The following is a 12,467-nucleotide window of genomic DNA, read 5'->3' on the forward strand; positions in this document are numbered from 1 at the left end:
TCCCCCCCTCCCCAGGTGGGATGTGTGTGACATTTCTCAGGCACTCCTGGCCGCCCAAGAACAAAGGAAAGGGAAAAACATATGGTTAACTAACTGATAGAGGTTACAGCTGTGCAGGACAGGAGTCTCCATCAGTTTACAAATGACTTAGTAAGTTACAAGAAAAAGGCAATCTTATCAATAGTTTAACCTTCAGAAACCTATACACTCAGTTTCCTGGAGACCTAACATTCCCCTCCCCTCCACAGTGATGTGGGGAACATGGGCAAGAAGGAAATGTAGATAAAATCAAATTTCCTTATAACCTGCACCCCATTGACAAATACTTGAGACAGGCACTGTAAAACATTACTCCAGGAACTCCCGACTGTCTTAATGTTAATACCTTGCTGGAGAAACAACCGCCTTAGCTTGACAGCAGCTAGGACTCTGGTATCTTGTGAGTCCTCCTTAGCATATGAAAGGCCTTTTGGAAACGTCCCTTTTCCTTACCTCCCCAGCTCCCAGATATATATTAAGTCACTCCTCACACTTAGAATCGAGTTTCTTCTCCCCGCTGCCAGTCCTGTTTCCATACTTTAATAAAACCACCTTTTTGCACTAAAGATGTCTCAAGAATTCTTTCTTGCCCATCAGCTCCAGACCCCCACCACCACTCCAAAACCGGATCAATTAATAAGTAATGTTTTCTAAATTTTGGAGAGAGTATTTTTCCCTCATGGTTAATGCAAACATTCAGATTATGAAAAGGCTCTGACTACAGAAAATTGATAGTGATATGGCGACCATATTTGCCAAATTAAAAATTTATCTGAAATTGATCTTTAAAAAGGGTTTTAAAGTTTCTCTTCCTGGTACAAAAATTATCTTGACATTTAGGCCTTTCCAGAATGTTTTAGTGATGGTGGATGGGATGGGGAATTGTTCTCAGCCCATTGTTTCTACCTAAACGTATCTTCAGACAATGACACATTCAGGCCAGCAACCATGTGTGTGGCAGCAAATCTTTACTGGGCTATCACTTTAGAGGACAGAAGGTTTGGGATATATGGAGGACAATGTTTTGTTCTGTTTTCTTTTGTTTTATTGAGACAGACAGACAGACAGAGCATGAGTAGGGGAAGGACAGAGAAAAAGGAAGACATCAAATCTGACTGCAGGCAGACTTCAGGCACAGAGATGTCAGCACAGAGCCCGATGCAGGATTTGAACTCATGAACCATGAGATCATGACCTGAGCCGAAGTTGGATGCTTAACCCACTGAGCCACCGAGGTGTCTCTGGTGGTCATTGTTAATAAACATCTATAGAATAGTCATGAAAGAAAGATAAGAATGGAAATTCATTTTTTTAATGTTTATTTATTTTTGAGAGAGAGAGAATGAGTGGGGTAGGGGACTAGAGAGAGGGGGACAGAGGATCTGAAGCAGGCTCCATGCTGACAGCAGAGAGCCGGATGCAGGGCTTGAATTCATGAACCTTGAAGTCATGACCTGAGCTGAATTCAGACACTTAACCGACTGAACCACCCAGGTGCCCCAACAATGGAAATTCTTAGAAGAGTTGGGATTAAATCAGGAGATTTGATGCAAGTTGTGTATGGAGTCACAGAATTCATCAATTCTAGTCAAATAACAAGAAATTGCAAAAGAAATGATGACAAAAGTTCTTTAAGATATTTAATTTAAAAAAACAATAGCCAAATCATGGAAAGAGCCTAAATGTCCATCACCTGATGAATGGATCAAGAAGATGTGGTTTATATATACAATGGAGTACTACATGGCAATGAGGAAGAATGAAATATGGCCATTTGTAGCAAAGTGGATGGACCTCGAGGGTGTCATGCTAAGCAAAATAAGTCAGGCAGAGAAGGGCAGATACCGTATGTTTGCACTCATAGGTCTAACAGGACAAACCTAACAGAGGACCATAGGGAGGGGAAGGGGGAAAAAGAGTTGGGGAGAGTGAGGGACACAAATCATAAGAGACTATTGAATACTGAAAATGAACTGAGAACTGAAGGAGGAAGGGCAGGGAGGGAAGGGGGTGATGGTCATGGTGGGGGGCACTTGTGGGGAGAAGCACTGGGTGTTATATGGAAACCAATTTGACAATAAACTATTATTAAAAATTTGTTTTAAAAATTAAAAAATAAAAATAAATAAAAATAAAGCAGATGGGGGCCTGGGGGCCTCCTTAAGTTACGTGTCTGACTTCAGCTCAGGTCACGATCTCGTGGTCTGTGAGTTCCAGTCCCACGCTGGACTCTGTGCTGACAGCTCAGAGCCTGGAGCCCACTTTGGATTCTGTGTCTCCCTCTCACTCTGTCCCTCCCCTGCTCACACTCTCTCTCTCTCTCAAAGGTAAATAAACATTAAAAAAATAATAATAAAGCAGATACATTAAGGGCAATGTGAAAGAACAAACATGGGCTTGAGAAGTCCCTTTGTGTAAGAAGAGGCCTCAATCCAATAAATTGGCTCATGAAAAGTCTTTCTAGGAGACAAACTCAGCTTCCTTCATTGTAGTCTGGAATCTCAGACACAAACTCAACCTGTGCCCTTACTCACTGAGATGTAATTGTGTTCAATGGATACTTCAACTCCTGGTTCAACCCTAAATTGGTAACATTGGGAAGGGATATTTCTAAATACAGAGTAGTGAAGAAATGGATACTGATACCTTGGTGTAACTTAGTTGGTGTAAGTTGTGTGTGTGTAGATAAAGTAATCAGTTTTATAATCCTTGTGTTTCTTTGGACACGCTCAGTCTATGTTTTAGACACTAGGAGTGTAATTATTTTGAACAGTAATTCAAATATTTAAATATAAAAAGTAACAATTATATTTGTTTGATTTCTTAGATATACAAGAGCTAAGTGCCTTGAAAGATTTCATTTATTTGACTTCTAAGTATGCCTGGCCAAGTATTTAAAAATCTTTAAGAGAATTGAATATATTAAATTTGAACTATAGGGGCACCTGGGTGGCTCAGTCGGCTAAGTGTCTGACTTCGGCTCAGGTCATAATCTCGCGGTCTGTGGGTTCGAGCCCCACATCGGGTTCTGTGCTGACAGCTCAGAGCCTGGAGCCTGTTTCAGATTCTGTGTCTCCTTCTCTCTCTGCCCCTCCCCCTCTCGTGCTCTGTCTCTCTCTGTCTCAAAAATAAACCAAAAAATTTTTTAATAAAAAATAAAAATAAATTTGAACTATAATACAAAAGTCTAAGAAAATTTGATTAATTATATAATTAGTAGGAGCTATTTAAGGAGGATTTGCTGTGTTAAATTTAGGACATAATTGAATGTTAAATTTTAGAACAAGTGTAAGTAGTTGTGCTTATTTTATACAAAAAAAATTCGAGATTTATAAATAGAATGACTATTTTAAAAATGAATTTTAAGAAACAAGAAAAGCTAGGTTTTAAATATATGATTTCAATAAGTCACACATTAGTTCTACAAGTTTTTACTTAAATTTAAAATTCAATATAATTTAATTAGATGAATATTGATTATAAAAGTGAGGAGAGTGTTGTTCAACTAGCTGTATATCCTCTATCCATCCTGTCCTCCGTCTGTGCTGGCTGAATAGTGTTTGGGCAGCCGATCAGAAAACATCTGCTTCTTACTTTAGATTCCCTTTCACCTAAAAAAAAAAGGTGATGTGCCTGAACCAGAAGCCTGCTCTGAAAAAAAATAAAATAAAATAAAAAACCTACCCAGAAATTCGTTGGGTGTGCTTTGGAGAAAGCTTTACTTTCCAAAAAAAGGGGAGATGTGGTTGATGCCAACTTTTTACCCTTTTCTTTCTGCCATGAAGCCAGCTGTGAAGTCTAGCACTTCGGTAGCAATCTTATGACTATGTGGAAACAAGTATGATGAACAGCCAAGGGAACTTGGGAGGTGTTGTTAATCTTGACATTGTTGAGCTACTGAACCAACCCACAGACTCAACCGCTTCTAGACTCTTATGTGAGAAAATGAATAAATCCCTATTCATTTAAGCCATTGTAAATTGGGTGTTTTTCTTTTTTTTTTTGTAACATCTGCAGCCCAAAGCATCCTTAATTAATCCTCAAGCAACTGTAAATAGTCTTTCCTGTGCACAAAGGATCTCCCATTCAGACACTAAAACTTCTCACTTGACAGCCGTACATAATGGAAAGGGACTTGGTCGGGGATTCTTCTTATTTGGGTATCAACTTATTTCCAAAAAAAACCACTGTGCCTTGAGCAAATCTCCTGCATGGATTCAATTATTATACTTGAGACACATGATAAAATAAAGAAAAAAAATATTGAAGCTACCTCTTCTGCCTTGAGGGTGATAATTCTGGATGTGGGAATCTTTCCTTTGGGCTTTGCTCTTAGTAACTCCTCATAGTTCTTCCTTTCCGCCCCATTTCCATAAACAATTTGTAGCTTCCAGATGGCTTCCTCCACTGCATCATCCCTGTCCCATGCATCTGCCTCTTCTCTGTCCAGTTCCTCTGTCCTGTGCAGGAGTTTAGTCAAGTTCTTCAGCTCTTCCTTCCACTCCTGCCAAGGGAGAGCAGGGTCAAACCCCTCAAGACACAGATAGGGAGAGCCATGACAAAGGGAGGATGCCATTGTTCTGGGCTGGGGGCGGGGCGTGGGGGTGGGGGAGGAGGAAGGCTTCATATTCAGGAAATCTAAAATCATTTAATCCAACAAGGGATTGTCTAATCCAAACCCCTTGTTTTGTCAGTGAGGAAACAGGACGCCGAAGAGGGAAATGGCTTGCTCAAAGTCCCATAACAACAGTGACAGGATGCAGATTAAAACCCCCATCTTGCTCTACTGAGCTTTCTCATTCTGTGCTATGTTTTCTCCATTCAACAAAGGCCTAAACTATATTTACAAGGAATATAACGTTAATCTCTAAATGAGAGGGAAAAGGAAAGAAAGAAAATGAAAGAAAGAGGAGAAAGAGAGAGGAAAGAAAAGAGGGAGAAAGAAAGTAAAACAGGAAGGAGAAACAGGAAGGAAGGAAGCAAGCAATAAAGGAGACACTTACTTGGTCAGAGAGAAGGTGGATTTTGGCCTCATACTGTTCACAGCAGCCTGAGCTCACTTGTACAATACATGACGTACATATACTTTCTCCAGATACTGGTAGAAACATTGCTTGTTGGATGATGGCATTGATCAGGGAGCTCTTCCCAGCCCCTGTGCTTCCAAATAATCCAATGTAGATTGGGTCCAATGATGGTTTTTCAATCAAGGCAAGAAGCCTGTTTCTAGATTGATTTTTAAATGCACATTGTCATGGTCATCAAAGCACAGTGGGAAGAATATCAAAATAGAACATGAAGGACCCGGGTTCTAGTCCTAGGCAAGTTGTACATCTTATTGAGTCTCTACTATTTTCTTGGTCAAAGGAGAATATTAGTCCCTGTTTACTACATAGTTGTCATGAGGATCAAAAGAGATTATGCAAAAAGTAAGTACCATTACCTGGAGGTGATAATTCTATACAAGCTCTATAATGCCTATATAGATATGAAGCATTTTTGCTTGTGTTCTATGGAAATTACATAGTCCTGTTCCTAGAAATAAAGTTTAGGCAGAGGTAAAGTATTACTGGGAGCAGCACAGAGTCTTAGTGAGCAAGAGATTCAGCCCTGTCACCAATCGGGTCCTTCAAGTCCTCTGAGACCAGCAGGTGAGGGCACAGGCTAAAGACCAGCAGGTAAGGGCACAGCCTAGATTGGATTCATGTCCTTCTGCTTACCAACAGTGTGACTTTGGTCAATGTCCTCTTGGCCTCTCTGAGTCACAATTTCAGTAAAACTGGGATGATGATAATAGTTTCTGCTTTATACGGGTATTGGGAAAATTAAATGAAACTTGATATATGTGTTTAACAGGTTATCTAGCAACAGTGGCAACCCAGTGAATGTCAACTGTCAGTATAAACAATAACAGCCCATAGCTATATAGTTCTTTAGCCTCCTTTCCTTAGCTTCTAATTAAAAATTCCCTTTCCTTGTTGGAGAAAAGCATCTACAGTAACATAAGGAAAGACATGGAAGGAGAATTTTATGACAGCTAATATCAGACTCACATGAGATACTTGACTCCACTAGGAATGCTGTCATCCAGGAAGACAGAATGAATAAGTTTCTGATAAGTATTGCTCAAAACCCTTCTGGTCCGTGACTCCAATTTTTCATCTAGAATCAATAGGGATGTATTACCTGGGATGTACCTGGCAGGTATCAAGTACTAGGTCTCCAAAAGAGGATTGTGCTCAATATGTTAGAGAAAGGAAAAAAAAAAAGAAATGAAATGAAAAGCCAATTAAATATGACAGCAAGTTATCTGACACTACAGATAATAGCTTTTGGGAGATAGCAACTATTGATTGTGATAGCCTCTCAAGGAGCTAGCCTGCTCTGAAACCCTTTGTAACAGAAGTCAGCATATGCTTTGCCATGGGTTATAGCTCTTCTAGATTCTTTTCTCCTGTTGCCATAAAAAGAAAAATTGCAAGGCCGTCACATAAATACCCACCAAGGCACCAAACCAACCATTTTCATGGTCTTTGTTCTAATAAAGAAGAGGTTATTTTGATAACTATCCTCCTATTCAGAGACTCCTAGAGATAAGTTGTCAAATTATATATCTCTGCAGAGACCCTGAAGTTTCCTTTGCTGGATCAGGATGATTTGACTATGTTCCATCCTTCTTTCTGACTTAACTGTCTCTTCCTTTTAGCATTTAAAAAAAAATTCAATATTTATTTATTATCAAGACAGAAACAGGGCAGGAGTCAGAAAGGGGCAGAAAGAGAGGGAGACACAGAATCTGAAGCAGGGTCCAGGCTCCGAGCTGTTGGCACAGAGCCCAATGCCAGGCTCAAACCCACAAACCATGAGATCTTGACCGGAGCCGAAATCGGACACCCAACTGACTGAGCCACCCAGGTGCCCTTTCCTTTTAGCATCTTAACACATTTAACACAGAGTCACATTAAAACAAGCTCTGCAGCAGGTTCACGACACTCACATTCCTTGAGAGCACTTTGCTCCACAGAGGGAAATGCTCGGAACCGCTGGTCTCTATCTGAACGTCTTCTTTTTTTCATTGGCTCTTTATATAATTCATCATCAACTAGAGATAAACAGAGATTATATCAAATTAAAGGTCCTGGGGCATAGTGTACTTACCTGACCTCTATCAACACACAAACCCAAAGCATCTAAAAAGGCTCCTGACTGCTCTGTATGCGTAAACTTCCTCCAGAAGCAGGCACCATTGGGCCATTCCAGTATGGTCCCTACTTCCCAGAGTCACAGGAATTTGCATCTAGATCCAAAGTGCAGAGTCCAACATATCTCCCCAGAACATATGTTGACATGAAATGAAAAGTTTGGAAACCTACGAATACAAGATGGCTGGATATTCTGCAGTATATGCCACTGTGTGCAGAGAAGCCCAAGATAGGATGATGTGTGGGGTGAAGAAAGGCCTCTGGGAGGTTGTTTCAGAGTGGGAAAGAAATTGATCAGGAGCAGAATGCAGAGGAACGAATCGGCCACATGATCAGGGCAACCCACTTCTTGACCATCTGTGAGATGAGAGGACTGACAGAAAGATACGCAAGGTAACACTTCTGGAGGATGTTCTACCAGTGTGTGCCCTTCAGAGGTTAAATTTGGGAGAATTTTCCCCCTTCCTCATTGAGAGTCATTAGCAGCTGCTTCCTTATATAAATAAGAATAGAAATCCCCATGAAATAAAACTTTGTAGTTCTTTTAAGATTTATTCACTTTAGTGGTTTCCCCTGGTTATATGAAGTAAAAGACCAGTAGGATCCATAATTCTCTGGAAAGGGTACAACCAAAACATTGTGTTCTGGATGAGTTTTAGAAAATACCGCATGGCAGTATCCACCTGGTTAGAAAAGGACAAAAGGCGGGTCTTTGGAGTCAAGGTTATTGGAAATTATGCTAACCTAGTGCTCCTGGGATTGGCTTGTGCCTTGAGAAATGGCCATGAGATGAACCTGAAGAATTGATCCTCAAAAGTCATGGCTCATAGAGGGGCGTGAGCCCCTAAAACTGAGCATTATGTTGGGAGGTCATCTTCCCTAAAGAATCACAGAGAAGAAGGTTCACATTGAGACCCAAGAGAGCAACCTGCAAGGCCCAGCCTCCACGACAGGGCTCCAGACAGCAGGTCTTCCCCCTCTGCTCAGCCTTATGGCCTCCAGCACAAATCCGGCCACGTCCTGGAGCCAGCTCACACCCCATAAAGTACTGCAGTGCGGAAGGGTGCTGTTTGCCAAACCCTGAATCCCTGCCACGTCATGCTCATGCAGCGACAGGGGGTTGAAAGAGCTTGTGTTTCAGACCCGCATCTCAGACATTCTAACTTCGTAACTGAGCTCAACTCAAAGATTTCATCATATCAGTTTAAGGACTGCATTAGAATTAAATACCAAGTTGCTGTCTCAGTTGTTGAAGCTGGAGAAGGAAGAGGCAGTGAAGAAAAGAATATGCTCCTCAGGTCCCTAGACAAGCCACAGGCTGAATAACACTTTAGTCTCTACTACAAAAAGGTATCTCAGGATTCCAGGATGTTTCTACAATCTGTGTGTGGAAAGTAAAGGATGTCAGTCCTTGATCTCAACTTCGTAACTCAGGAACTCTTTTGTGTGAACAATATTTGCACAACATCTTAACCACATAAAACAAGGAACATGTCCATATGTCCATGGCCTTCATTTCAATTTTATAAGAACTGGCAAGAAATCTGATAAAAGATTGGAAGCTTGTTTCTCAATTAAAGCAAAGACTAGGAAGTCAGATAAAACAGCAGGGTGTGAAACTTTTTCTTCAATCTCTAAAATGAAAAACCACTTGGAAAGGAGAAAGTAGTCTATCTTGGATTTAGACCATTTAAGGGTAGTATTTCTATTTAAATTGTAACTAGAATGAACTGGCCTGAACTGGCCACATCTCTTCTCATTCCCCATAATTGCTGAAGCACTCCCTCCCCTTTTCCAGCATTTTACACTGAATCACCCAAGAAAAAGAGCAGTAGGGGTAGGTGGGGGCAATCCAAAGGAGTAAACCTAGTCTATTGCCGCTGTTGCTTCTTGCTACCACGAGGTGTCACTTTAAAAAACTGAGCCCCAGCCGCCTAACACAGGATACAGGTTCATTGCTGATCTAGAGGGTTGCCGGAGACTGTCATGGATCTTCCAAGCTGAACAATTCCACTCTTTCAGTGCTAGCCACCACCCCACTGACACAGAATCCCTGCATTCCTTGCCCCTAATGGATGTCATCCCCTATGAGTGAGGAAATACATGTAATACAACCTGTTTTCTGCACACTGGGGTTACTTTCCTGCATCTTCCTAGGGAAGGCTCCCTCCTGTGCTCCAGGGGCCCTACACCAGCCTTCCAGGGAGGGAAGCCATCCTCACTAACTCTAAGGGGATTCATCCTACCTCTCCCCTTCTATGGAAAGTGCCTGAAATGATTCCAGGGGCCTTGCCTTGCCCATTCACAGAGAGGCTACCCTCTAAAAATCCAAGATGGTGTCCCGAAACCTCCTTTTAAAAGAGGACACCCAATTGCCGGTGTGATAGTCCACCACATCATGAATAGGCTATTTTAGTTGTTGAAATAGTTTATATTCATTCAGTATTAAACTGTGCCATGAGAAAGCAGCTTCTGAAGGAACAATTTAACTACAGTTAAATAATCTCAACCCATTTGCCCTTAATTATATAGTGGTAAATAGGAAGTATACAGTCCATCAGGGGATATTGTAGGGATGTTACCTGGGTCTGGTTCCTGACCCAATAAATCCTCAGTTTCATCCATTTCCTGTTATGCAAATGCCTGCTTTTGTCCACTTAGGAGAACCAGCCTAAAATATACATACAAAGTATAAAGATGGGGGAGGGAATAACAGCAGAAGTTATAAATACATAAGACAAAATAATAACAACAACATGTAAATCTGCTTATGCTTTTTTCCCCACCTAGATTCCATGTTGCTAAAGGGCAAACATGACAAAAATCAATGTTTGACCATTGGTTTTCTTTTTTTTTAATTTTTAAATGTTTATTTATTTTTGAGAGAGAGAGCCACTCAGGTGCCCCTGGCCATTGGTTTTCAATACCAGTCATATGTATAGAACTTTAAACTGAGGGGCACCTGGATGGCTCAGTCAGCTAAGCGTCTGGCTTCGGCTCAGGTCATGATCTCACGGTTTGTGAGTTCAAGCCCCTCTTCGGGCTCTGTGCTGACAGCTAGCTCAGAGCCTGGAGCCTGCTTCAGATTCGGTGTCTCCCTCTCTCTCTGACTCTCCCCTGCTTGCGCTGTCTGTATCTCAAAAATAAATAAAAAATATTAAAAAAATTTAAACTGATATTATCTGAGATCTTTAGTAATAATAAACCTCTAGCGATCAGAACTATAAAGGTGAGACTATTTGGCTTTGCTGCTTTGGGTGTGATTAGTAGCCCAATCATGTTCTGTTATGTTTAGTCCCAACAGATCTTAACAAGAATCTGGAAGATGGATGCGATATTCCTAGGGTTCCCTGGAGTTGCTTTAGGAACTACTGAGTGGGGGAGGGGAATTGCAATAACTAGGTTCTCTGGATCTTTCTTGCTACCCCACTCCACTTCAATGAGGAAGACCCCCACCACCACCCCACTACTAAGGTCTATATGCAGAGCCACAGCTTGGGGCATTGGCAGGGTTGGGGGCTGGGGGAGGAGAGGCACATCCAAAAGGAGAAGTATCAAATCCAACCTGTCTCCAGTCCATAGGCAGACAGAGCATGGGCATGAAGGGAGAATGGGACCCACAGAGGCTCAGAACAGAGGACACTGGGTAGGGATATGTTATCCTGGAGTTTTTTGTCTCCACACACAGGGGACAATTTAGGCAACACAGAGGGGGTGGAGGCTCCAAAGTGCTTCCTCTCCTTACCTGATGTTGCTGTTTGGATCACTCAGCCATGTACTTCAAAAGCAGAGAGTCACCCGCCCTTCTGAAAAATGCAAAATCCCACCTGATCTGTCAACTGCCACCAGACCCACAGGCTGTTAGAGAGATTGTGCCTCATTTACATATTAACTCCAAATGAAAATCACAGCTCTTCAGTCAAAAAAAATCAGCCTCTTATTCTTAGTTTGGCTGGTGGATATTTAACGGGCCAAATGGTTTCTGTACTTGGTGGGTGTTGGCTGGATGTGGTATGAATCCATACTGTGTGCAAGGTCCTGAGCCTTAGGCAGAGTTCCTCATCTCTTCATTCCCTAACTTGAGGCTCCCTCTCAGACCACCCCCATCTCCTTACAGTTCTCCAAGGCAGGATGTCCTGCTCCATGCGTTTTAGCATAGGCTGTTTTCTCTGTGTGGGGTACCCTTCCACTCTTTCTCCTGGTGAATTCCTACTCTTTAAGATCCTGTTCAGCACTTCCTCTGTGACACTGTGTCCTGATGCCCAATCATTCCCCTCTTGTGTCACCACTACTCCAAGCACACCTCTGTTACCATGCTTCCTGGTCCCTTTCTCCTTTCTGAACCATGAGCTATCTGAGGTCATACCTACATTTGTCTCAATGTTCTGTTTCTATCAGAAAGTACAATGACTGGCAATAATTGGTAAATGAATGAATAAATCAAATAATGAATGGGAAGCTTATGATGACATTTTAACCCAAAGGATGTTTAAAAACCAAATTTGCATTTTATTAAGTTTTTGTTGAAACCATATGATTTTTTTCATATAATTAGAAACTTGGAGTAAGAAATAAAGGGCAGAGTAGGAAGACAAGGACAACATCAACAGAGAAGACTACTTCATAGGGACCATGAATGCTGAATTTGAAGAAGGAATGATGCAGGCAAAGGCAGAAGATGGGGAGAGGACCTCACAGTGGTCTCCAAATACATGACCTTAGAGGTGCAGATAAAAGTTATAAGAAAGTAATGAATTTTCTGCTTAAATGTATCTGAACCTATACTGATATGACCACTTAATGGCATTGGACTAGATGAGCTTGAAAGCCTGGTCAAGTCCCCGATTCTATGTTCTTACTTGCAGAGTTCACCAGCAAAGCTGGTAGAAGTCCTCGATGAGGTCACAAAAATTCACCAGAGCCACAAACAGTTCCTGGTTTGTAGTGCTGAGTTGGAAATGCCAAACCACATTAAGACCTAAGTGAGATGGAAAAACAAAAGGGTAGATGAGCTATAATGTGTGTAAATATATGGTAATGCCTATCAATAACTTGATTTTTTTTTTTTACTTTTTTTAAATGTTTATTTAATTTTGAAGGAGTGAGAGATAGAGCTTGAGCAGGGGAGGGGCAGAGAGACAGAGGGAGACACAGAATCCAAAGTAGGCTCTGGGCTCTGAGCTGACAGCTCTGAACCCGACACAGGATTGAACTCACAAACCATGA

The 12,467-nt window shown here is 41.5% G+C and overlaps 1 protein-coding gene across 4 annotated transcripts in view; it reads right to left on the reverse strand.

The window, feature by feature from the left end:
• Window positions 1-12,467, reverse strand: part of NUGGC (nuclear GTPase, germinal center associated) — a 53,298-nt gene that overhangs the window by 36,086 nt on the left and 4,745 nt on the right. For 3 of the 4 annotated variants that reach the window (XR_003911315.1, XM_029945644.1, XM_029945527.1), the window contains exons 2-7: window positions 12,101-12,219; window positions 9,824-9,912; window positions 7,037-7,141; window positions 6,093-6,201; window positions 5,043-5,265; window positions 4,313-4,543 (exon numbers count right to left, since the gene is read on the reverse strand). Coding sequence is in view for 3 of the 4 variants with exons in the window: in XM_029945644.1 (XP_029801504.1) it covers window positions 4,313-4,543; window positions 5,043-5,265; window positions 6,093-6,201; window positions 7,037-7,141; window positions 9,824-9,866 (711 nt within the window). In the remaining variant the exon portion in view is untranslated. Of the gene's footprint in view, window positions 1-4,312; window positions 4,544-5,042; window positions 5,266-6,092; window positions 6,202-7,036; window positions 7,142-9,823; window positions 9,913-10,986; window positions 11,048-12,100; window positions 12,220-12,467 lie in introns of all 4 variants that reach the window. The other variant, XM_029945568.1, reaches the window with a different exon arrangement.

This window comes from Suricata suricatta, chromosome 1 (genome assembly GCF_006229205.1).
Source record: "Suricata suricatta isolate VVHF042 chromosome 1, meerkat_22Aug2017_6uvM2_HiC, whole genome shotgun sequence".
In the NCBI taxonomy this organism is placed as follows: Eukaryota; Metazoa; Chordata; class Mammalia; order Carnivora; family Herpestidae; genus Suricata; species Suricata suricatta.